At 34.9% G+C, this 24394-nt stretch overlaps 1 protein-coding gene across 1 annotated transcript; it reads right to left on the bottom strand.

Annotated features, from left to right (window-relative positions):
- Nucleotides 1-1669: 1669 nt before the first annotated feature.
- Nucleotides 1670-23442, bottom strand: LOC117342516 (glutamate receptor U1-like). Its single transcript, XM_033904695.1, has 7 exons — nucleotides 23265-23442; nucleotides 8659-8700; nucleotides 6567-6767; nucleotides 5645-5874; nucleotides 4588-4676; nucleotides 3635-4371; nucleotides 1670-2604 (listed from the first exon to the last, which is right to left on the bottom strand). Exons 1-7 carry the CDS (start codon nucleotides 23346-23348, stop codon nucleotides 2530-2532), a joined length of 1458 nt encoding a protein of 485 aa, XP_033760586.1. The 5' UTR covers nucleotides 23349-23442; the 3' UTR covers nucleotides 1670-2529.
- Nucleotides 23443-24394: the final 952 nt, after the last annotated feature.

Raw genomic sequence — 24394 nt, 5'->3', positions numbered from 1 at the left:
GATGACATCATAATGATTAAATAAAATCATATCATAAAATAATCAAATCATACAAAGAATACATAATATAATATAATGATCAAATCAAATAATATAATATAATGATCAAATCAATTAATATAAAATAATGATCAAATCAAATCGTATAATATAATGATTAAATCAAATCATATATAATTATCAAATCATAAAATATAATGATCCAATCAAATCATACAATGATGACATCATATAATATAATGATCAAATCAAATCATATAATGATGACATCATATCATACAAGAGGCCTAGAGGGCCTGTATCGCTCACTTGGTTTATTTGAGCAAACATTAAAATAATGTTCATGTTATATTTGTTAACGTCTAACAATGTTATATGTATGATTACGGGGTGCTTCAAAGATATAATCTGGAAACGATGTCAAGACTCAACATGATTGTGTTTAAAGAAACCCAAATTCCCATGGGATTGGGGATAGACCCCTGGGCTTACTTTTACATCTCAATTATGTTCATCTCTTCATGCCCAGTAATGCTATATATGGTTTTGGGATGAAGACCTCAACGGTTTCAAAGACATAACAAAATAAACAAATCTTCAACGGTGGGGAAAGACCCCTGATTCTATTTTTACAACATGAATGTGTTTATCATTTGAGTTTCAAAAATGCAATTAATTTGAATCCCAGCCACCTAGGGATGCTACCGCTGAAATATCAATGTCATACATTGCTTAGGTCCAGAGAAGAAGTCGTTAATATCAAAATTATCAAATGGACCCCTACTGGCCCCGCCCCTCTGGCACCTGTTCGGTCAACACAATTATTTGAATAAATTTGAATCCCAACCACCTAGGGATGTTACCGCTGAAATATCAATGTCATACATTGCTTAGATCCAGAGAAAAAGTCATTAATATCAATATTACCAAATAGACCCCCTTTGGCCCCGCCCCAAAGGCCCCTACGGGGTCAGCCCCATCATTTGTATAAATTTGAATCCCAGCCACCTAGGAATGCTTCCTACAAAATTTGGTAAAATTCTGATCAGCGGTTCAGAAGAAGAAGTCAATTGTTGACGGATGGAGGCTGGACGCCACGGCATGACATATAATAATGATCAAATCAAATTATACAATGATGACATCATATAATATAATGATACACTCAAATCATACAATCCAAAATCTCTCTATTTTCTATGATAGAAATGTCAGATTCTTGATATACAATACTGATTGAATAGTAAAGATGGATAAAAGCTTTAATAATATGACGAAGGGATGGTAGAAAGATACAATATGGAATTATATAACCATGAAAACGATTACACTAAAACACATGGTGAATAAAGCATGATATAATGTTGAGACAGAATGATATAACGAAAAGAAGGATATAACGATAAAACGATACATGGAAATGTATTAGTGAAACAGCATAATATAATGATCAAATCAAATCATCTATTATAATGATCAAATAAAATCATACAATAATGACAACATATTTTAAAATGATAAAACCTAATCATATGATGATCAAATCAAATCATACAATGATGCCATCATTTAATATGATGATAAAATCAAATTATATAATATAATGATAAAATCAAATTATATAATGTAATGATCCAATCATATAATATATTATAATGATCATATCCAATCATACAATGATGACATCATATAATGTAATGATACAATCAAATCATATACTAGTAAAATAATCATGAAATCAAATCAAGCAACGATGACACTATGTAATATAATTTCACAATTAAATCATATAGTCCGAAATCTCTCTATTTTTATGTTAGAAAGTCCAATTCTTGATGTAAAATACTGATTAGATAGTAAAACGGCGCCTCATACTCATGCTGCTCTTTTGTACTCCTATTAACGCTGTGGGTATGCAATGTACGGCAGCAATAGGCTAGGAGGTGCTTATAGCATCGTCATCAAATCACAAATATGGCGACACAAGTTACGCGTAAAGGTCAGCCATCTTAAGATTGGAAGAGTTTGTTGCAGCGGCATCTGACAACAGAAGTGCTGCTCAGCAAACCGTGGAACATTCGAGCATGGCGTACAAACAAGACTTAGACCCATGAAAGGCAGGGTAAATCCAGCCTCCTCTGATCACAGCATTCGGCCGTGAAAGGAGACTCGAAGCGAGCAGTCAAACCAAGCTATACTGTGTATCTTCTTCAGCATAATAAATCTGTTTAAACATGCCGAACCTAAGTTACCTTTGTTTTCTACATTATTTAAAAGGTTGAAAACGTAATCAATTTCAAACAAGAATAAGTATTAGCCTTGCTTCAGTTTGATGGTTATACACTAAAGTGTCCATATTATAACCATATTTAGATGTTTCGTGACTGTGAAATATAGATATACATATAAAAGGCACCTATTCGTTTTATATTTTTGACGTTTACAGTTCACTGGAGACGTTTGAGAGCTGCATACTGTCAAAACTGAAGTTATCGAAGAGTTCCATTTTTGAGGATTCCCGGTTGCCCACTACATATCGATGTCTGGGCTGTTGCTGAAGCCTTGTTTATCTTCCTGTGCAGGAATACGTGCTCCCCGGGCAATCTACAACACAAGGACAAAATACAAGATATAAATATATAGAAATACAATACATGTGTGTATATATAAAACATGTTTACTGTAAGAACACGTGTGCCTCGTAACAAAAGGTTTGTGAGGGCTTCTTTACTAGTACTCCTTTGCAGCTTAAATTAAATTTTGGATCTGTTCACTACCCGGAACATCGCGAATGTGACGTCAGTCACATAACCTCGAACGTAAGGTGAGATGATTCCATTTTGTAACTAGGGAACTATTTTTCAAAACAAAATCACGTTTTCTGCAGTCAGAGGTACTATTAGCCCGAGTTTTCTCTGGCCCTGTCACCAACCTACACCAGACATGGTGACAGGGCCAGAGAAAACTCGGGCTAAGGTAAAATTAACAGACAATCATTCTTCTCATAGAGAAAAATCTAATTTTTTTCAAATACATTGTATGTGTTTTTTTTTATTATAACAATTCATTAATTTCAACAGCAGTGATCGAATTTTGCTCGGCATCATTTGTGAGTAAATTGATGTCCGCCGAACAAAATACATGATTCCTTGATATATTCCTACACACCTACCACATCCGGGACCGGGTTTGCACAATCTTTCCTTATTCTGTTTCCCCCAATTATGTGTTGTAAGTAAATACCTAATTTTTCCATTGTCATAGTAACAGGGATATTCTATTGTGATGAGGTTATTGGAATAAAGCCTCAAACATGTAAACAAACAGATACTTGATATGCACTCTTTAATGAATTTAGACGAGATGAAAATGTAAATTTGTTTTATGATGGTGTCTTGAGTAAAGAAATAAAATCCTTGTCGCCTTGTCGCTTTGTCGCCTTCAGAAACTGCGACAACCCGAAGTTTAGTAGATAAAATGTCGCCATATATAACAGTACGTCATTCACCAGAAAATTCAAATGAGTACATTAAGAAAAAAACGGTAAAATTTTACGATTATATTTTTTGTAATATTAGAACTTTACACAAACTCATGCCTCTTGAGGTAAAGTTACGCGTGCTTGACGACTTACCCCTTTGGACTTGGACCGGAATTTCTCTATTGCAGCTACCAGAATGCTTATTATCACTCCACACAATATGCTGGCTAGTGGCAACGTGAATCGTGTTATATCCATGTGTTTCACGTCTAGATAAGCATCCAACGTCGGCGGGATGTAGCGTTCAGGCGTCGATAGGTCGGCATAGCTGCCACAAGGTCCACTCATCCATTTGTCTGCGATCATAAGTAGCTCACCGTTTTCCTTCATATCGAGAATAGCATGATCGAGCTGACGACAAATATCGGTGTCTGGTCCACAGGCGAAGGCGTATGACCGTTCCAAATACAATTTGCCTGTCACAGCCAAGCCACAGGTTTTTGCCGCCGTGTAATATGCGAATTCGCTATCCAAGACCAGAGCGTAATCCCCGTTACCATTTTTCACCCTGGCAACCCCTTCCTCAATCGACGGCACCCAAAGGTCTGGATTACTTTTCCAAAGCTTGTATATTTGTCGTTCGAGCGCTCCAGAGGACTTCCTGAAGTAGCTTTTCGCAGAACCAGATTTGGCGGTGCCGTACTTTATTTTAGATTGCTTTGTCATTTGTTCAAAGGTGTAAAATGGAAGTGGATTTTCAACATCCGGGGACTTCAAAAACAAAATGGACGTGAGACTGGAAGCATACAAAATGAGCGTAACCAAGACAAAAATCCACCAGAAACACACCAAGGTGCGGCCAGCATGTGAGGTAGGAGTCAAACGAGATCCTGAAATCAAGATATACAGCTTTTATAGATCATTTTAAGTTGAAAACTAATTCGAAATAATAAGATAACAAGTAAATACCACAAAGATTATATTAAAGTTTTACTGCTAAATGAGAAGTAATAATGAATCTGCGCTCCATAGAAGTCTTCTGCGAGGCTAATATGCGAATTTTTTAATGATAATAATAAAAAAAATGTGAATTCTTTACTACTAACCTTGTAATGACAGCATGCTGAAGGTCATGAAGAAGGCGGTAGCAATGTTATTTTCCCCACGTTCAGTAACTCGCTCCTCCGGATTAAGCCTACAAATTTGTAGCATATAAGTTATCAAATTAACCTTAAGCGATAGTCTTTTATAGTTAGAGGACTGGCGTTCTGATCTATCAGAGTAACAGCCGAGAATGCACGATTGGCAAAAGAGAATACTCACGATATCTGAGTACAATTAAGATGTCCATTACTGAAGTTCTTAAATGACTCAGATTTCGCGAATACTTTATTTCCCGAACTTTTCAGATATATTCGCGAATAATTATTTCGCGAACGTTGATCTAGAAATGACTTAAACTTCGAGAATGATGAACTTTTATAATCATAGACTCTACAATACTCCTATATTGGTAACTGATAGCTTGGCCTCCATCCATGCAGGTTTTATTTTCGCACAAATAATTGGTTTTGAATTCGCGATTGACTTTCCTAGCGTATTAACGCGAAAATTAATCGCACACGAATCTTAATAATTTACAGAACTATACGTTATTAAGGATGTAATATTTATTAGTTTCAATACAATCATTGTCATTTATCATGACTTTTAATACTATAGCAAGACCGTTCATTGCATTTTCCATGTAATATATATAATTGTATGACAATACAACGGCATAAATAACAAGTAAGGACGGGATTGCTTTAGTTTTTCTTTGTTTAACGTCATATTAACTGCCAGGGTCATTAAGGATGTGCCAGGTTTTGGAGGTGGTGGAAATCCGGAGTACCCTGATTAAAAACACAGATCTACGGTCATTATCAGGCAACTGCCACGTGTATCTCGAACTCGCGACCAGGAGGTCGAGGGCTAGTGATACAGTGTTGGGACACCTTAACCACTTCGCCACCGTGGCCTCTATAAGGAATGATTCTAGCTTCTATCATGACGAGATTGCCTACCACATCTTAATCAACATGTCATTTATGTGTTTACTTGTAAAAGATTCTTATTATTATTATTACAATACCGAAGCGTTTCTGAACAAAGTGAACCTACCTGCCAATAGCGTACAATACCAGTGATACAATAACGAATGCCACGATGATGGACACCCATATTCCAACAGTGAATGGTTGGAATGGAAGTGTGGCGGTGTTGTGTGCTTGGGAATGGATCTTTGGCTTCTTTAGTAAAATGCTCACACCACTTGTTGCAAACGTCTGTGAGTAGTGAATATCCTTGGCCCGTTGAGATGTTACCCTCAGTGACGCTGCGATGTCAGCTTCCTATTAGAAAAGTGGAATTATCTGTCATAAATGACGTCATGCGCAATGTGGACTAAAGTTTCTCCCACTATTGTAATCATACTCGTTATCAATGCAATCTCTTCCAATAGTAATGTTTCCAAACCTTGTCAATGAAGTCAACCCTCTTTTTATGTTAATCACTCTTTTTCAAGTAAAACTAACCGTTTATTCTATCGGACAAATACTTAACCAGTTGAGCAACTAAGGTTTTAGTTCTATATATGCTGTTGTTGAATGTGGCCAGGTCAGTAGGACAATGAGAAGGTATAGACTGGTACATTTCATACGAAAAATATAAACAGACAACAGGTTTGAAGAAATTACTCAACTGATTACAATATTGAAAACGTTTTTATACCTACCTTACAAAAACACTTTACGAAGAACTTGACACCCTCTTACTAAAGAACGCGATACCTGCTTTACGCATGACTTAATACTTACTTAACGAGGGACTTGATGCCAATCATGCAAAACTTATACTTACTTAACGAAGGACGTAACACCTTCTTACTGAAGAACGGGGTACCTACCTTACGAAGAGCTCCATTCCAAAGGAATTTTCATCTGCTTAAAAAAGTGCTTGAAACTTTCTATTACAAGAACGACTTGATGCAAATGTTATTAAGGTCATAAAACCTACTTTACGGAGGAGTATGTTTGCTACTTACTTTACGAATCAATTGACCCACCATGCCACTCCAGTTTCCGAAGACGCGGTGTCTATGACCGAAATCGTCATCCCCCACATGGATATACTCAAAGTTGACATCGAGTATCTGACCGATCCTGTCGAGAATATCCTTAACGATGCCAATGTATTTAGTGGAATTGTCCGTAGATTTGGGGTTCATCATTATGTAGGGCTCGTGCTGTGAATAACATTTTAATTATGTTAGTGCTTTATTTATCCAGAAGGAAAATAATAATCAAACACTAAAACTCTTTTCGTAAACCCCAAAATTATATTAATTCATTTAACTTAACACTTTCGGTATTTTATTATACTTCTTTGCTTGGACAAATACGTTATTTGTTATAAAATATTTTTAATTATGTTTTTGTCTTTTTTGTTCGATGGTGTCGGTCATTTCAGTCGGCAATACTCCTTAAGGTTCAACAAGCGCCCTACGAAAATGAAATGGGGGTCCCATTGATTCAATAATAGTTCACAATATTCACATGCAGAACTAGTGAAATTGAAAATTCAAATAACAGTGTTTAGAACAACAAATGATGTCTCGATGAGATCGCTCCAGTACAGAGTTATACATAAAGTATTGACAACAAATGCCTTCTAACTAAAATAAATATATATGATGATCATTCTTGTACCTTTTATAAAGAATAAATTGAAACACTTTTACACATGTTTTGTGTTTGTGAATACGTTGAGAGGCTTTGGATATTACTTGAAAATTGGATATTTGAAAAAAACCTCTTTATATTTAAATCTGTCAAAAAAGCCAATATTGTTTGGAAAACATAACCTTATAATACCCATTATTAAACAATATATTGATAAACAGTGTGGTAAAGGGGAACAACTCATATTTGAATGTGTAAAGAGAATACTTACTATTTACTTACTAAACTGGACTATTACAATATGGGAAAATGAACATCAACCATAGATGGTAGGTACACTTTATTCACTCACAAATGGAGGCTTTTTCGTAATCTTTTTGATCAATAGACAGAAAAGAACTGTTTCATGCATTTTTGTCATCACTTCTGACACATAATTTCATACTGATTATGCTGCCTTCTATGAAAGTTGTTTTATTCACCTATTAGCTATAGCTAAGCTACCTACTTTGTATTCAAGATATATATATATGTATATACAGTTTATGTATGCATGTGTGTGTGTGAAAGTTGTCTTTATTTCTTTCTGTAATATGTGAATACTTTATGTGAGAATCGAAATAAAAATGTCAAGAAGTAATAAAGAAATAAAAAAACAATAATAAATTCACATGCAAAGCAAAAAAAAAACAAAAACAAAAACAAACAAAAACAACAACAAAAAAACAACAACAAAAATATAAAAAAACAGACAAAAAATTAAATATGCTACCGATCTATAATCTGCTTATAGATGATGATCTATATAGTAAGTGCAATGAAACGTACCCTCGTGTTTCTTTAAGACACTATAACATAAATCACTATATTGTGCATGAATAGTACCAACTTGTTATGTTTAAATATAGGAGGATATCCATATGCTTGTTAGGTATAAAAAGTAGTTTTATTCCATATACAAGAGCAATGGAGAATAGAGCACATGTTAAAAAAAGTTATTTTAAGATTCAATATACATTTACAACAACACTGTTTTCAGAACTAAGTACCTTTTTGTAAACTATATTCTACAATTCTACTGATATATGATGATATCATAGGATAGTTTTGCATGTCATTAATTGCATGAAAGGACTTTCAAATTACCAGGCTTGTTGAACCTGAAACCAACCGCTATTCATCCACTCAATTCGGTCCTAATTTGGAATCAGACTACGCCTGAACTGGGATAGGCCGAGTTCATGAGATTGTTACGGCGAATATCTACTTAACTTCGTAGCTCTATGACACACTGAGAACACTTAAGGCAATATTACACAACACTGGCTTTCGTTACTGAGACGTATAGCAATTAAGCTGTGGTTTTTCGTTTCGTTATATGATGTATATCTACAGATGATATACACATTGTACTTGTAATTATATAAGTTGTTGATATGGTATATATTTACTTACCAGTATTGTTGTGACGGTATATGTTGGTATGGAAGAACCCGGCTGTGAAAAAAACAGAAAAAAAACCTATTATACATGTAGTAAGATAAAACCAAAATGTAGAAATAACAAATTTGACCTTTAGCATTTCAAAACGCTGAGATCTGTGGTTAAGCGAGGGAAATGTCTAAGATGTTATTATATTATTCTATATTTTCAGGTATAGGTTTATCTTCATGCAAATGTTTACAAGTCACATTTATATGCAGAATTGCTGTACGTAACCAATATCTCATCTTAACTCAGTTCAGGAACCCCAAGCTTACAACTCTGTTGCCAAGTTCATCTCATTTTCATTTTCCGCTTATATAGGTCAGACATTGTATATTCCCACTCAGAAGAATTACTCTGGATTTCGAGTAAATATCAGTAGGCCTGGAGGTGGAAAATCTTTTTATAATCCTCTATCTATTTTCTCATAAGAGTATTCCCATGATTCCGCCACACGCGGGTTCTCGAGAGGAAATCTCAAATCTGTAATTGTAACCGAAATAATGATGTAAAGCGCTTGCACCAGCTATTATGCCAGGAAGGAGTTGAGGTGTTTGGCTGAACGTGTCTGCCTTGCATTTCAGGGTCAATTGATAATGTCCCTGTAGAGCTATTAAGACTGTAGCCATCGCTACACACTGGACCAGAACGAAACCTAACAATGTAAAGAATGAATAGGACCAGGTCACAGAAAAGACAGAGACCGGATTACAGAATAGGCAGAGACCGGATTACAGAATAGACAGAGACTGGATTACAGAACAGACAAAGTCCGGATCATACAACAGACAGAGTCCGGAAACGTAATATCTTTAGGTACGCAGATTATAATGTTTTAGCATGACTATATTTTCGAAAATGTTAGGGTGAAATTCCTTTAATAATGGGGCCTCACCATACAATAGTATTTTTACCTATAATAGTTTTATCCATCCCCTCCTAGATATCAAAACGTTATACAGTTGGTATTACTGACGAGTCCTTGAAGGTCGAAACAGCTGTATGATGTACTGTTCTATCAATTTAGGCGAAAATGAGCTAATGACTTGTGTGTCTTTTGTACATTCCTTTGGGATTGAAGGGGATAGACACTCTGGTAGAAATTAAGCCTTGATATTTGCTGTGACATAGCTGCATGTCACGTTTTTACACAGATTTGTAAACTTGACGTCGTTGTGAAATCAACTGTTTAAGTTGAAAATATAAAGAAGATATTAAATGGTTTCTAGTTGAATATAACATATTTTACGAGTATGACTATCGATATTTTCACGAGTGCAAAGCACGAGTGAAAAATATCGAAATATTCTGTCATGGATGAGATGTTAATACATGTACTGATCAATTCAAGTACTTTCAATACATCATGTGCACGAACATTTCTGAATGGTATCATTCCTGCTTCTTCAACCTGCAATGTTGACAACGATGGTTGTTTCCACGAACCAGCCGTATGATGTAATTGACTTGATTATATTTGGGTTTACTGTATTCCTTACTTGGTAACATATCTTGACAATGTGTGTCTTGTACAAAATTACTCTTGGAATGTATCAGATTGAGATCGACAAAAACATGATATAGGTAACATGTATGATGTATGATGTATATGTTAATATGGGAAACATATCACTGACAAAACAACAATCAGTGTGCAGTGATTCGGAATGTGTTGAAAAGGTCCACTTGGGTGTGACGAATGTACACAAATGGGGATAATCGGATAATCGGATACTATTGAATGTTTAAGAGTCGAGAAAATTGCATTATGCACATAAATATGTCCATTTGAGTCCACCCTCTATGCATTGTTTGTAATATATTCACATCAAACATGTTAAAATCGCCTAGGAATACATTTAAAGAACTGATGACCAGAGTTGTCAGGACGGACTGTCAGGTGCCCTTCAGGGCGAGTTGGTGTCCATCAAAAAGAGGACTGTCGACATTCGTCAAACAGGAAACCCCTGATACAAAAGATTAACGGAATGATGAATTAGCACACCAACAGTAATCGCCATAGAAACCAAGGTAAATAAACTACACTTAGCAAAATCACAATTTAGCGGAATGCTTCTGCAGCGCGAAAAACACTAAAATAAGACTACCGTTAAAATATGTACATTTATAGTAACCTGTTTCCTGATAGTTAGAATAAATAACAATAAGCATTAAATGCATCATTTTCAATGATGGAGGGAGCTGTGTATACTCATTTGCCTTCTGTGCCCGATATCCGACACATACTTTGTAAACTATTAACAAAATTATCGTCATTATATGCCGAAGTATATGTCATCCTGTTTATCATCATACCAGTACATATGTTGGCGTCACATTAGATTGTAAAATCCATTTGCTAAACTTTCGTCAACAAAAATCTAAATTGTGTATCGTCGAGTGTGTGTAGCAAGAGTCGCCTTGACGGAAATATACCAGTCCTTTTTGACACTGATACTGACCTATGGACATTTTACAAGACAATGACATCTACCACACATGTCTGTGGTATGAGTACCATTGTACGTATATCAATACCGTTATTAGATATAGGCTAGTGTGTACATTTACATTATCTCCTCCTCAATGTTTTCGGATGAATCAAAAACAAAAATAAAATTAGAATCTTACAAAATTGAAGCAAAGGCGAAAACAGGTTATTAAGCCAAGACGCAATTTGTGATAAATCAGAGTATCGGAAGCGTCCGACTCTACTGTGGGTTTCACTCTCCTACACATACTATATTTTCCTTTATCGGGTTCGTACCAGTTGTACTAAATAGGTACGATATTGTAAAATGGAGCACACTTCAATTTGAAATGAGTTCTAAAGATGGTGGCCATCGCTCGCCTAAGACATACAAACACAATTATTTCCCTGTTTTTACAACGTAACAGATGCAAAATATAATACCCAAATAGCTCTAACACCAACATACATAATTTATAAGATTTAATCGCAAACTTCGTAGATGTTAGTTTCGAACAAATAGTTCAGAAGGATTGGAATTTGCGATTGACTCTCCTCGCGTATAAACGCGAAAATAAATCCAACGCGAAATATAAGTGATTTGCAGAAGTGAAGGGTTAGTGCAATAAGGAAATTTGGATTTGGATTGTCTGCAAGCGAAATAGCACCGAAGGAGGACATAGAATAAAAGCAAAGAAGATCTCACCAACAGATGATAGCTACATCAGCATAGCACATCTGACCTTGACGATCTTTCAAGCACGAGAGACAACTAGCAGAGCTATTTATAAGAGAGATCGGTATATTAAAAGAAGAAATGCAGAACTTTGTATTTTTTTTAGGAGAATGTCCTGCAGCTGGCAAATTCGCCGAGACTAGCGTGTTGGATCAACCTGTTAAAGAATTTAAAGGGATGTCCACAATAGAATAAGTTATTAGTCCATTATAGCTGTCACAAGCAGGAAGTGAACACGTAATAATACATGATTCATATGCCTACATCCGTAAGTTTCTCAAAGAGATTTAAAACGTGTGACATGACGAAATGAAACTATTAAGAATCTATCCTTAATGTTATAAAGATAACAAAGTTGATATAATATTGTGAAGATCTGTTGTTATGAAATGAAAACAAAACTTTTTTGTTATGTTCATAAAGATTGCGTATCGAAATGATAAATGTTTAACGTTTAAATTATACGGCTATACTGAGATGGAAATATACTTGATGTTCTTTAAACAATGTTGACGTTGTTGTAATTCATTGACCCCTGTTGAACTGTGAACAATGTAATTGAAAACGAATCCTAGATGACATCTGAACAGTGTTGTTACTTGACAAGCTGTTCTGTGTTTACAAGTGTTAAAAACGACCCTGGATGGACTTTAAACTATCTTGGTGTTGTTTTAAGTTACGGAATTCCTGATATTAAACTGTGTCCTCGCGTCGAACATTATACACTTTTAGCGTAAGACATTGGAAGCGATTCAATGACTGTGGATTACTCATGTTACAATAGGAAGTAGTTGCCTTTAAATTGTTGGGATATTTGTAGGTTATTTTTTTTTTTAAGTGGATACTTGACTAGAAGCAAGCTGTAAATATGAAATGAGTGTATTCACCTTGACCGGAATTAAGTCGTAAATACGAAATGAGTTTATTTTCCTTGACCGGAAGTAAGTTTTATATATCAAATTAGTGCATTTACATTGACCGGAAGTCAGTCGTTAAAATGAAAAAAGTGTATTCCCCTTGACCGGAAATAAATCGTAAATATGAAATGAGTGTATCTACCTTGACCAAAAGTACGTCATATATATATAATGAGTATTTACCTTGATCGGACGTTAATCCTAAATATGAAATGAGTATTTTGACTTGACCGGAAGTAAGTCATCCAGATAAAATGAACGTGTTTACCTTGACCGGAAGTAAATCGTTAACATGAAATGAGTATTTTAACTTGACCGGAAGTAAGTCATAAAGATGAAATGAATGTGTTTACCTTGACCGGAAGTAAGACGTAAATAAGAAATGAGCGTTTTTACCTTGACGGGAAGTAATTATGTGGCTAATATGAAATGAGTGTGCTTACCTTGTCTGAAAGTAGGTACTAAGATATATGAATGGCGCTGTGCAATATACGTGTCACATTGTCTTTTACTAAGAAATGGACATCTGTTACCCTTATTGACTCTATAGTCCTGACAGTTATCGTAATATTTGAATATATTACACTATATAACTATACCATGCTAAGTTGACCGTTAGTTATTATTCTAGGTAAAAGTTTTAGTATATTTTTTGTGGTAAAATGGCTTTGTTACAGAGTGTTATGAAGTTCATAGAGCACGGCGTAAGGTAACAGATTGCTCACTAATTACATATATAAACATGTATTTCAAATGAAACAATGACATTATTGCATAGTGTATGTATAAACATCTGTATGTATTATAGAATTATCAGGGTACTGTACTATGTAGTGGAACTAGACATAGGGACAAAACGTTATTTACTGCGTAGTAATATTGCAAGCTTTTCATATGAGTCATGTTAATTCATGTGACTGAATTTACTGATGAGATTTGTTCACGATGTTGATGGTACTGAAACATCACTTAGGTATGCTTTAAAAGAACTTAATTACTTCTGGGAAATATCGGGACTCAAATTAAACTACACAAAAACACAAGTTATATGGATAGGAAGTAAAAAATACAGTTCAGAGAAATTAGTCAATAATCTTGCTCTATCATGGGGTTTAACACATTTTAATCTTTTAGGAATTAACTTCAATGTTGACCTCAGTAAAATAGTTCAGTCTAACTTCAAAGAAAAAATTGCTAAATTAAAGGCACTAATTAAACAGTGGAATAGACGATATATAACTCCGATAGGTAGAGTAACCGTAATAAAAACACTGCTACTACCAATACTTACACACTTATTTATAGGATTACCATCACCTAACCAATCTACTATGAAAGAGATTCAAAATATGTTCAATGAATACCTTTGGGGAAGTCCAATAGCAAAGGTCAAAGGAGATATTATTGTGAAATGTTATGAAGAAGGTGGCTTGAAAATGGTTAATATCCAACATTTTGAAATGGCCTTAAAATCAACATGGATTAGAAATATTTGTCTTAAAAGTTCAAATTGGCAGACACTTCTTTTTACAAAAATTAATAGAAATAAGTTTTTAACGTTAGGAAATAGATATATTGAATATAATATCAAAAATGTACTTCATAACAAATTTTGGATTGATGTTTTTAATGCGTGGAATATATTGAGAGGGAAAATTGAAATATTTATGCCAGAACAAATATTATCTCTACCAATTTGGTATAATGATTTAATAAAAATAGGTAATAATACTGTATATTATAAGCAATGGTTTGATAAAGGTGTGATTTTTATAAATGATTTACTTAAAGAAGATGGCAGCTTTCTTCAACAGAATGAATTTAATGAAGCTTTTAATTTAAATACTAACTTCCTTGATTATAATGGTATTATATTGGCAGTCAAACGATTAGGATGGAATTTTGAAAAAACACTTACATTACCATTGATACCACTGTATATTGATATTGTTATTAAAAGTAAAAAAGGTACAAGAGATATGTATAATGTATTGAATAAAAATAATGTATTGCCTACAGGCCAAGCAAAGTGGGACACCATATTTGGAAATATACCTATTGAGGAATGGAAACAAATATACAGATTGCCTTTTGACACAAATAAAAATTCAAAACTACAATGGATGCAATTTAGAATTAATCATCATGTCTTAGCTACAAACACTTATTTGAAAAAGATTCATTTTGTTCAGTCTGATTTGTGTAATTTCTGCTTCATAGAAAAAGAAACAATACAGCATGTACTTTGGGAATGTAATAAAGTCCAAAATTTAATTATGGCTTTCCAAATTTGGTTGCAAGCTACTTGTAATGAGACATTTAATGTATGTAAAAAAGATTTCATTTTTGGTAAAATGTCACAAAACCCACACCAAAATAACAGAGCAGAAAATATTATAATACTAAATATGAAGCACTATATTTATTGTCAAAAGTGTTTAGGTAAAGCTCTGTACTTACCCACTCTAATTAGTAACCTTAAAACTTCATATAACATCGAGAGATACTTAGCAAAAAAATGTGACAAGGAAGCTACTTTTATTGAGGATTTCAGTGCTTACCATTCAGCTTTTAGAAAATAAATATAACCATTACATTAAGGTAGTGTCTTTCATTATGAAATAGATTTCAATTTACCAACGTAATTAATTTTTATATTTTTTCAATTTGCTTGTGTTTTTGTTGGACTCGTTTCTTTTCCATTAAATGTTTTTATTAGCAATAGTCAGTTATTTTTTTGTCACCCTTTCAGAAATTGCCTTTGCTTTCGTCGGAAATCTCGTTCCCTCTTCTCTTCTTCCTTTTATGTTTCCTTTCTCTCTTATCTTTGTATTTCCTTTTCAAAATCAGCTTCTACTTTTTATCCAAACTATCCCCCAATCCCATTTTTCAATTAGCTCCAGGCAATATATTCATTGGTTGATTGTTTTCAATTCTACATACACTATACTGCCCAATAATTAAGAATGTAATAGTAGATTATAATAGATTTAAAATACACCAAAAATGTAGGAGTATTCATAAAAATTGATTACATGTACATAATTAAGAGAGTATCGATGTATATGTTTGTCTGGAACTAAAAAAAAAAAAAAAAAAAACATGAAATGAGTATTTTAACTTGACCGGAAGTAAGTCATAAAGATGAAATGAATGTGTTTACCTTGACCGGAAGTAAGACGTAAATAAGAAATGAGCGTTTTTACCTTGACGGGAAGTAATTATGTGGCTAATATGAAATGAGTGTGCTTACCTTGTCTGAAAGTAGGTACTAAGATATATGAATGGCGCTGTGCAATATACGTGTCACATTGTCTTTTACTAAGAAATGGACATCTGTTACCCTTATTGACTCTATAGTCCTGACAGTTATCGTAATATTTGAATATATTACACTATATAACTATACCATACTAAGTTGACCGTTAGTTATTATTCTAGGTAAAAGTTTTAGTATATTTTTTGTGGTAAAATGGCTTTGTTACAGAGTGTTATGAAGTTCATAGAGCACGGCGTAAGGTAACAGATTGCTCACTAATTACATATATAAACATGTATTTCAAATGAAACAATGACATTATTGCATAGTGTATGTTTAAACATCTGTATGTATTATAGAATTATCAGGGTACTGTACTATGTAGTGGAACTAGACATAGGGACAAAACGTTATTTACTGCGTAGTAATATTGCAAGCTTTTCATATGAGTCATGTTAATTCATGTGACTGAATTTACTGATGAGTTTTGTTCACAATGTTGTATGGATAATTTCTGATACACGGCATCTATCATCAGTTATGGCCAAATTGCAGGCCAATTGTTTTGCACCATTAGTACCAGGATGTCTGGAGCTAAATAAAAAAAGATCGGGAATAATTTGACAGCCCTGGTCAAGTAGGGCTAGCCATAAAATGTTGCCAGTCACGGAAGGCGTCTATTAGGCATCAGCTGAAGTGTAGGCTAGAGTTTAGACTAGACAGACTTACTTTGTACATTATTTGGCCAGACTAGATTTACAGCAGTTTCGATATAACTGAGGACATAGCAGGACGTTTAACAAACGACAGATACCCAGGACTAGGGAAGGAACTCATGACAGCCTAAGACATATGTACCACAATGCGATTAAGAGCTGAAGGCCAAGGTCAGAGAGGGAGAGAAGACGTTACGCAATTACCTTCTTATTGTAGCATTATTAGAGTTGAAGAAGACTTCGTCTTATACTTTGTGACCTTTGTCACAAACTGTCAATTGGATAACATGTGATCGTGAGCTTATATGTAGTAAATGACTTGAAATTACACCAAACATATGTATTGTTTTGTCATAATAGCAAATCTGAACTCCCTTTGGCCCTTGAAGATGACCACGAAGCTCTCATCTGTTTAAGAACTTAGCGTATATGATGTGAATATACAGAGTCACTATTCTACATATATTTTGTTGGTTTTATCTAAACATCAAGCATAATGATTAAGTTAGACCCCCCCCCCATCCTTGACCGATGACCACAAAACCATATATCCCAACGGTACTTTGCGTTTGATGTGCATATATGTTCTAGAAGCGTCCAAGAGATATACCTTATGTAATCTTAAAGAAAACTTTTTATTTTGCGACGAACATCGGTCTTCGTCCTAAGACAAACTTCTAAATATGAAGACATGAAGGTGAAGGTGATTTTTGAAATATATATTTTTTCACTTTTTGTCGTTCCTTACAACAATAACATCACAGAGAGTGTTCGAGTGGTTAAATGTTGTTTTTGGATTCCGATTTGTTTCAGTTTTAGGATCCATTTCATGATTACTTTTCCCCACCTTGGTATACTGTACGTGTACTTATTTTAGCGGTATTGTAATATTAGCGCCTTTCGCGCTCAAGTCATTGCGCCAATTCAGTGCAGCGCTAAAATTTCTCCGACCTATCATTGTGCATACACGACAAATTGCTATATGATATTTCACCCATTGAGCTTTATATAGGTCAAATATACATAAAGCAGGCTGTGACGATGCATTCAGCGGCAGCTTATCTTGGACGTTTTTGACGTACGTAATGATAACATGATCTATATACTCCGACATTGCTCCAATTGTTTCGCTAAGCGTTATATGTGAGTCTGAAGGGAATTCAAAGTTTGGATGGCATGTATTTGTTACAGAAAAGTGTATTGCCGCTAATCTAAGAAAAAATATTGACGATTGCGCGAATTCAAGAGTGCGCTAATAAGTCTACATACCCTCGGAGAGCTAAAATATGAGTTCGCTAAATATGTACACGTACAGTACCGTTTTTGCTGGACATACTTTTACCGTCCTCCGTGCTATTTCCGGCTAGTCTAACTATCTTGGTTACCATGGATTTATATATGAAACCTGACTTTACCGACACTGTATAGGGCCGCGGCAATGCGTCAGATGTCGGTGAAGTCAGTGGTCAGTAAAGTCAGTGTCGGCAATGACAGTGGAGAATGTTGTTGTTCTAGTGGATATGGTCGGATATTACATGATGTCATTAAAGTCAGTGGTGAGTAAAGTCAGTGTTGGCGATGACAAAGGAGTATGTTGTCGTTTTGTTGGATATTATCGTTAAAGTCTGTGGTCGGTAAAGTCAGATGTCACTGTAGAATGTATTCTTGTCGACATTTAATTGTTATTCGTGTCGATTTTGAACTGTAGCCATTCATTCATATTGCATGTATTGTTATCGACATTTTGTGATCTGTTTCGAATTTGAAATGTTTCCGTTTCCAAATGGCTCTCAATTCAAACTAGATAATATTGATGTAAAGCATCAATTCGCCGGCCAGACTTATTCAAGGAAAAATTACTTAATCAATTAGACTCTATCTAAAGCATGGAGAAACTTATGGTTGAAAAAAATCAACACTATTTATTGAAAATAAAAGTTAAAGTTAAGAAGCAGAATTAAGTTTGCCACTTAAAAAGTAGTATAGATAATTCAGTTTTTGAACAACAAAAAGGCAGTCATTATAAATCATAATACTTCATCGGAACATAATTATCAACTATGGAACTTTGTTGAGGTTGATATGGTGTCATGCAATGTACCGACCTGGTAGAATCAAATATTAACTGAGGATGAAGCTCGAGGTCAATATCTAAGATTCTTCCCGGTTTATACAACACCTTACTCTTATGTCTGCTCGAAAGCACTTGAATTACAGAGACAAGACGCGTAGGCTTGGCATATGAGGATGTTGGCCAACATTACACCGAAGTGTTTTCGTTACACACTCAAACCCACACAGCTAAAATGTCTAGTACCGAATGTCGACATGCCCTTTTCTAACATTAACTCATAACAGTGATGTTAGTGTTACGGTTTGTTTTATTTAGTTTAACATCCTATTAACAGCCAGGGTCATTTAAAGCCCCATGCTCCAAAAGAAATATTTATATAAATGTTTACATATTGGCCTCTTTACGGATTTCAGAGTTAATACATACCTAACAAATTATCGCGAATTAAAAACTGGAAAAAAAATGTGCATTTATGAAGGTATACGGTAAATTCCCAAATATAATAAGTGGGTCGTCCGACTATGCAAATTAGTCCCACAATGCAACGGGCAGGTTATCAAAATGCATACAGATTCTGCTAAAAAGCAACACAAAAAGGAACTGGAATCTGCAAACCCCTGGCTTTCCTTAGGAAAATAATTGATTTGTTGGAATTTAGCCAGAGAAGAAAAAGGAATAGACCCCAATTCTGATTTTAACGGACGTTTATTGGATTGCTGGTTAGCTTTTTCCATATTTCTCGAAAATGGTCAACTAAAATGTAATCCTTGTAAAAAATGTCATACAAAAGATAAACGTAAAAAACCTTCAGTATGGATATTTTTTGAAACTCTATAACGACGATAGGTAAATCTGTTAACTTCAACTAATTCTACTGGTAAACAGAAATCAATAGATAATCAATACTTTTTCGGGGCACCCTACCGAATTGCATCGAAAAATTAGAAAAAAATTACGACACACATTGTGTGATTTTTTGCTCATTTGTTGAAATTCTATAGTCTTGCTTAAATTAATGCATCTGATTATTGAATTGATTATTAGGAAAAAGGCAGATGACGTCATACAAATTTTAAACAAATACCTGAACAACGAACATAAATACAAACTGCTCCCTTAATACTCTGTACACTTTTCTCGCGTCCGGTACAAATACATTCGGCGAATAATGACTTACAACTAACAAATGTGTATAAAACACATTGCATTTAATACACACTTGTTCTCAGATTGAATTCTTCTCGCCTGCTAACACAAGATTCTTTCTTTTGACCTGTGCATCAACTGTCAAGATCCAGTTTGAACTCAGGTGTTGGGGAGGAACAGAGAACAAAGTTCGATGAGGTATCTTGATATTAAGAAATCTAAAAAGAAAAATATTCGGCCTCACTCAAATACATATACATGTATACAAATATATACGTTTCTGGTGTCAATTTCACCGCCATATTTGGTAACGTCTGCTGCCAATACATGATTGATATCCTCAGAAGTGCACATGTCGCGGTTTTTTTTTTTTCGTGGATGTTGATCAATCTTTACTGAATAGAAGATGTCCACTTGTAGTCAATGGCTGCTGAACTCAGCAAGCTGCATAACCAATTGTGCTCATATACACAATTTTGGAAAATAGATGTGGTGCAAGTTATTTTCCCAGAATGATTGGCGATGTTACGTTGGATTACATTGTTCGAACAGCCGAGTGCTTGTTGACACCAATAACCTGACTGGAAAATATAATTTCTTTTCCCTGGTTCGGACGTCTCAAGAATGCTCCCAATTTCCTATTTTTTCGAGATAGAGTTCAAGCAGATTAGAAGCGTAGATGTAATTTCTTGATTCACAATAATGCTTGGCACATTTTGTTTGTATTTTTTGCTTCGACTGAGTCCTCCAGAAAAGTTCGTATTCAATGCAAAGCTCCCAACTCGTCCTTCCAAGCAAAATTTGTTCTTCGCACAAGCCACGATTTTCGTCAATTGCTCGCAGACCAAAACGTTTGCAATATTAATAAAACATAGATTAATGACTAGGACAACTTGCCCACTAAATGTTCCTTCTCTTACAAGACGTTTTTTTTTATCATTATTTCCTGGAGAAATCTGGTCAGCTTCCCTTTTCTACCGCCGATTCAGCTATATTGCATTCATGGTAAGCATATCTGGAGCACACCATCTGTTTTGTGTCTATTTGTTCCACACATGTTTTGCTCAGTTTGTTTGTTTTCTGGTATTCTAGTTTTCTTTTGAATTGATAAACTTTATTTATTCATTCACCGGCGGGCTAAATCGGGATTATGTGTTACCCGTACTGGTTCTGGTCTTTCCTTAGGCAACGTCACATTAAAGATTCCAAACAAAACAGGGTACATGTCTGCTACACAAATCCAAACGTGTCAAGAACTTAGGATAATCTAAAATCATCGACGTCACTTAGGAAGTCATAATCAATATTCGACCCAAAATCTGACAGAATGGCTTGCAAAGTGCATAACAATGTAGAGAGCATACCAGGAAAGTTTCTTTAATCTATTTTGTTTTTAAATTTGAAACTATTCTTTTTTTTTTTAAATAACTCCAAAACACAAAAGATGTATTTAAGTTAATCCTTATAATTCCAGAAAAAAAATTATTTCATTTTATTGGTGAACTCTTTTCTCTTAAAAATCATTACGCTGCTCCATCCGCCAATCAAAAGTGACGTTATGAAACGGCGACGTCATTTTGCTACGTTGTGGACTGATAAATTTCTCAGCCAATGAAAATGCTTGTTACAAGCAAAATTCAATTAAATAAGATGAACATTTAATTTTGAACGAGAGTATTAATTGTGTTAGTTGACGCCATAGCTCCCCAACCCTGGCAGTCTATTTATCTTTGATGGGGCAAATAAAGCATGGGTTTTGTTATGCTTGACAGATTCAGTCTGTGCTTTCCAAAGAAACATATGTTTTGTTATGATTGACAGAATCAGTCTGGTGCTCCCCACGCCTGACCTAGGTCAAGTATGTACATTTGTTTGAAATAATACGCAGGCTTACTCGTTCCACGCGGCAATCTGTGCCTGGTGGGTTATGTTCGTAATCTGCAGTGTAACTAATTCATAATTTGCACTGATGCCATTTAACTTTTTACCAAGTAAATATTGTTTAATCAAGCCTGAAAACGAGTTTGTAATAATTGTCATTTTCATCATAATCCTAATTTCTGCATTAAGGGGGCATTCCTTCGTTTTAGTAAAGTTTAGGTCGTCAAAAATAAACTTACTGGAAACTTTTTTTTTCAAAGTAGTAAAAGAGATAATCTTAACATTTATACGGCAGTATTACTCTCAAGATAAATCAAAGTTCTTCGAGTATTAAGCCCTGAAAATTCTTAATCCGACCCGAGGTATCACTAATTACCGCAAAGACATACGGTAGTTATACACCTTTTTCTTGCACAAGCCTGTAATGCCTACTATGGTGTGATTTAACAGAAGCAGCTTGATAAAAATTTAGTATGTATCATGGCAAACCCATGGCCTCGCTGCTGATATGTACATGTAATTTGTTAAGCTGTTTGTAAATTTCAACAAAACATGCGAAATATGCATGTTTCAGGGGGACACAATTAGCTCATTTACATCACATATGTTGCACAAAATAACCATACTTTTTTTGCTCACAACTGTCTAAAACGCAAAAATAGAAGCATTGGTTTGACCAGATTTGCATTTCAAGGTCATACAAAATGTGTTTATACGTACATAAAGTCAAATTCGGTCAAACAAATATTCTTTTCCCGTGCTATAGTCACTTGTGAGCATAGCAGATTACCTATTTTTAAGGTTTGATCATTTGTGTGACTTATAATCATGCCACGCAACATCTTACCACAAAGCAAATCATTGGTGATTTTAAGAAACTACATGCCCAAACAAACATTTGGTATATTACATGACTATTTTAAGTGCAATATTTGTAGATATTTATTCGTGTTTAAAATGCAACTTTATTCTCATATATCGGTGACACTTAAGTCGTCAGAACGACACACGCCGGTTGACAACCCCAGCTACGCTGTCGGGGCACAATGTAGCGTACGTGCACAATGCATTGAAATTGATCTAAACTTTTTGCAGCGATCGAGTCGGTATCTTATTTTTAGCCTTTTCCAACCTTAATTTATGTCCAAAATTGGGATGTTTACCATCCTTTCTTGCCCAAATGTGATTTTATATCATCCACACATTTATGGTATCAGCAACGCGTCGAAATATTATGATATATTTATGTGTAAATAGAACAGAATTAAAAATTTCAAAACTTTACAAGCTGGGCAGGTGATACCAGTCCCTAGAATGATCAAGTTATCTAACAAATCTAAAAAAAAAGAACTCCGGGAGAATACTAAATACTCTTACCTGTAGGGTTTGGGCAGAGACAGCTAACAAAAGTACTGTGCATGTGAAAATGGCCGTCAAGCATGCTGACATTCCTCTGGCCATGTTGAATGGGAGAAACCACACCTTCACTGTTGCGCGGAGCAGATAGCGTATACGTGATGCGGCGATAAGGCAATGTCGACAGGATGCAGATTATGGACGCTCACAGCCGAAGTGCAGTGACTGGCTGCTTGACAAATACAACATGACACGCTTATACTATTACGTAATACAATGATCTGACAAAAACTAGATTCTATGGTGTAGACATGTTTTGTCGTTTACTGCATTATTTTCGGGTGCTTAAATATCTCTTATATTGTATATCACCATGGAAAATGTATTGTTATTATTTTTTTTAATGACGGTCTAAGTTATTTAACACATCAATGAAGATTCATGTGATGAAACTATCAAGAATTTATTTTACAGCTTTCATTTTGGGCAGAATACTACAAGTTGTGCTCTCACATACCCTGCGACAATAATAAACGATAGAAATCCAATATATGTTATAATTGCAATGTATCCTTCTTAGGCAGTATCATTTAGCCGGAATTATTTGAAGGCAGTCTGAACTGTTTTCAATTAGTCATTCACATTTAAATAATGTATAGGTTATTATATAATATTTAGTGAAGTTGTATGTAAGACGGAAAACAATAGACAAGTTGATATGCATTTAAAGCAAAACAACCTTCCAGACACTTTCTTCGCTGCTCTGCCTCTTATTTTTGTGCTTTGATTCCTTCTATTGTTGACTTCTTGTTTCACTGGCCCATGTACACACATGGCCTTGGCTTTCGGTATCTCCTTGACACCAGTCCTCATGTAACCCTGACTGTTGACGTCTCCAAGCCAAACATCCTCATATGACCTTGGCTGTTGGTATCTCCTTGACACCCGTCTCATCTGACACAGGTTGTTGGTGTCTCCTTGACACCTGTCCACTTATGACTCTGGCCTCTGCTATGTCCTTGAAACCCGTCCTTATAAGACCCTGGCATTTGATGTCTCCTTGAAACCCATCCTCATATGACCCTGACTGTTGCTGTCTCCTTGACATCCGTCTTCATACGACCCTGACTGATATAACATGTCTTCAATAA

This window comes from Pecten maximus, chromosome 14 (genome assembly GCF_902652985.1).
Source record: "Pecten maximus chromosome 14, xPecMax1.1, whole genome shotgun sequence".
NCBI lineage: Eukaryota > Metazoa > Mollusca > Bivalvia > Pectinida > Pectinidae > Pecten > Pecten maximus.
This window is presented reverse-complemented; position numbering and strand designations above follow the sequence as displayed.